At 41.8% G+C, this 2,763-nt stretch overlaps 1 protein-coding gene across 1 annotated transcript; it reads right to left on the reverse strand.

Moving 5' to 3' along the window:
- Nucleotides 1-963: 963 nt before the first annotated feature.
- Nucleotides 964-1,884, reverse strand: LOC103370628 (olfactory receptor 4D6-like). Its single transcript, XM_008299747.1, has one exon. The coding sequence runs from the start codon at nucleotides 1,882-1,884 to the stop codon at nucleotides 964-966; it is 921 nt and encodes a 306-aa protein (XP_008297969.1).
- Between the last annotated feature and the right edge of the window lie 879 nt (nucleotides 1,885-2,763).

Here is a 2,763-nt window from a genome sequence, read left to right on the forward strand (position 1 = left end):
AAGTGTGATGATATGGGGCTGCATGAATGCTAAATTTGTACATGTCTGTGAATATACCAAAATGCTGTCTGACAAGATGACTGCCATTCAGCGGAAGCTTGAAGAAGAGGAACGTCACAACATGAGAACCATTCAAAACACAAAATCCAACAAGACTTTCAAAAGCCTGACTTGAATCCTATCCTTAAAAAGAAAGGTAGACCAATACAGCCTCTTCAGCAAAAAGCAGCTGAGAAAAAAGTTGAAGAATGACGGAGCATCTCTCCAGAAATGTGTGCAACACTGGTGTCCTCCACGAGGACGGGATTAGAAAGAATCTGTCATTAGAAGTAAAGGTGGACAGTGCTGACAAAATAAAAGACTTAAATCTCAGTCATGAAAGGTGTTCTGACTTTAGCTGCATTGGTTTTGAACGTAATGAATCTAAACTGTCACATGAGAACAAATACCGAATGTTCAGTGTAGAACGACGTATAATTATAAATCGTTTCACAACTACGTGACATTGCACGCTGTTGCTACGATATTGTACCCAGTTCTGCTGTATGCTGCAGGTCTTCTTTGTTCCTGTCTACACTGACAGTCAGTGCATGTTCTACATTTACATTTTAACGTCCAAAATAAATGCAATAAGTGTCGACAGTAATTTAAAAATACTGCATGAATATCTTGACTGGGAAAAGCTTTGTGTTTTTAAAAACAAGTTTGCAATAACTGAGCTGGGTTTTTATCCCTCAGCACAACAAACACAGTCACATGACATTACACTGTGAGTCTTGTTATTCTTTAAATGTTCATAGAAAACAATCTTCACCTTAAACAGTTTCCAAGGATTTGCAAGAGAATGTGCATAATGCTGACAAGAAAAGCCACCCTTCATTAGACGTCAGCTTGATGATTCATGTTAAAACTAAAAAGCATTCACTGAAATAAAATGACAGATGTGACATTAGTGTTTAAACATTAGTTGGGTTTGACAGGGCACATCATCGCCTTGAGATGTTTAAAGATTTCTTTCATTTTCAGTCCGTAGATAATCGGATTGAGAAGAGGATGATACAGCGCCGCCTGTAAATTCAAACGTGTAGTTTTTGAAACGTCTGACTTCACTCTCACTGTGGTGGTCTCATAGACAGCCAAAGTCGTGCAGCTGATTAAAATCAGCAGGTGGGGAACGCAAGTCTCGGCAGCCTTCTTCCGGACGTCTCCACTGCTTTTGTACGATATTTTAATTATCCTTGTGTAAGTGAACAGTATGAAGAGGACGGGAAAGATGACGCTGTTCACCAAAGTAATCACACCGAACACAGACAGCAGTCTCGAGCTCACGCAGTGGAGTTTGTAAATCGAATTGCTGCAGTACATCCCTTTCATGATGGAGCTACAGAGTTTTCTATCAGCACTCAGTGCTACTGTGATCAGCATGTGACAAGCAGGCACAAGCCAAGCTGAAAGCAGCAAAGCAGTGATGGTGGATTTCTTCATGATGAGTGGATGCTGCAGAGGTTTGCATATAGACACGTATCTGTCGTAAGCCATCGCTGCCAATATCAAGAAATCTGAAAGCCCTAAAGAATAACATAAAAACCATTGAAACAGACAGGCTGAGTAAGGTATGATCTGTCTCTCTGACAAAACATCAACAAGGATTTTGGGGTAAATCACACTGCTGAAAAGAATAGAGTTCGTGGACAAAGCTGCAATGAAAATGTACATCGGCTCGTGGAGGTTTCGGTGAATCCAGATCAGGTACACAATCGTAGAATTACTGCAAATTATTAAAACATAGAGCGTAAACATCATTAAAAAATAAAGATATCTGTATTTCTGAACTTGTACATAACCATCAAAGGTTATATGTGTTGCATTGAAGTTATCATCCATGAGTATTATCAACAGTTAGACATTAAAGAACATAACGGACAGAAAAGAAAGGATTTCAGCAATTCATAGACACACAAGTGTGAGATACCTGACCGTGACATCCACTGTCATCTCCAGATCAGAGGAAGTGAATGATGAGAGTCAGTGCATCGATTTATTAAAGTCTTTTTCCTCTCTGTGGATCTCATCAAGCCGACTGACCTGCTACCACGTGAACACTTTGAACCAACTCTAGAGGCCTGAACCCTGAGGTGTTGTTGGTGTTTGTGTGTCTGCATCCTCTTTACACACTCATTTTCGTTGTAGTCCTCAGTAGTTACTGAAGGTATTTGTGTATTGAGATAAAACCCTTGTTTTTGTCAACTCTGGTGCCAGTTTCCACGTTGTGTTGCAGCTCACAAAGGAAGTCCAAATAACTGCAGGTAGCTCTTACAACTGTTGGTGTCACAGTGCTTGCAGCTACAATGTCTTCAAAAGGTAGTCATCTCCCTTCTAAGTGTTCATCTTTTAGAATGAACAAAAAAGACTCTTTAATGTCAAAGATAAAAGAGAAGCAGTTGCATAAGTATTTGCCCCCTTCAGAGTAACTCACCTAATTTAACACAGTTGCAGCCAAAGACAGCAGCTGGCGGAACCATGTTTCTAACATCACACTCTACAATGACCTGCCACGCATCACAGATCGTATCACCTGGAGGAGACTTGGCATTGCTGGCCACTGTTGCCGCCATAGGGAGCTTCCTTCCAGCCAGCTCGTTCTTTGGGAGCCATCCCACGGCTGGCGGAAGCCGGGAAGACCTGCCACCATCTTCCTGGACACCCTGAAGGGGGATGCGGGTGCGACCACCTCAGCCGAGCTCGCCGCGTGCATGACCAACA

The sequence above is a fragment of the Stegastes partitus genome, unplaced genomic scaffold, assembly GCF_000690725.1.
Source record: "Stegastes partitus isolate 25-593 unplaced genomic scaffold, Stegastes_partitus-1.0.2 Scaffold1455, whole genome shotgun sequence".
Classification (NCBI taxonomy): domain Eukaryota; kingdom Metazoa; phylum Chordata; class Actinopteri; family Pomacentridae; genus Stegastes; species Stegastes partitus.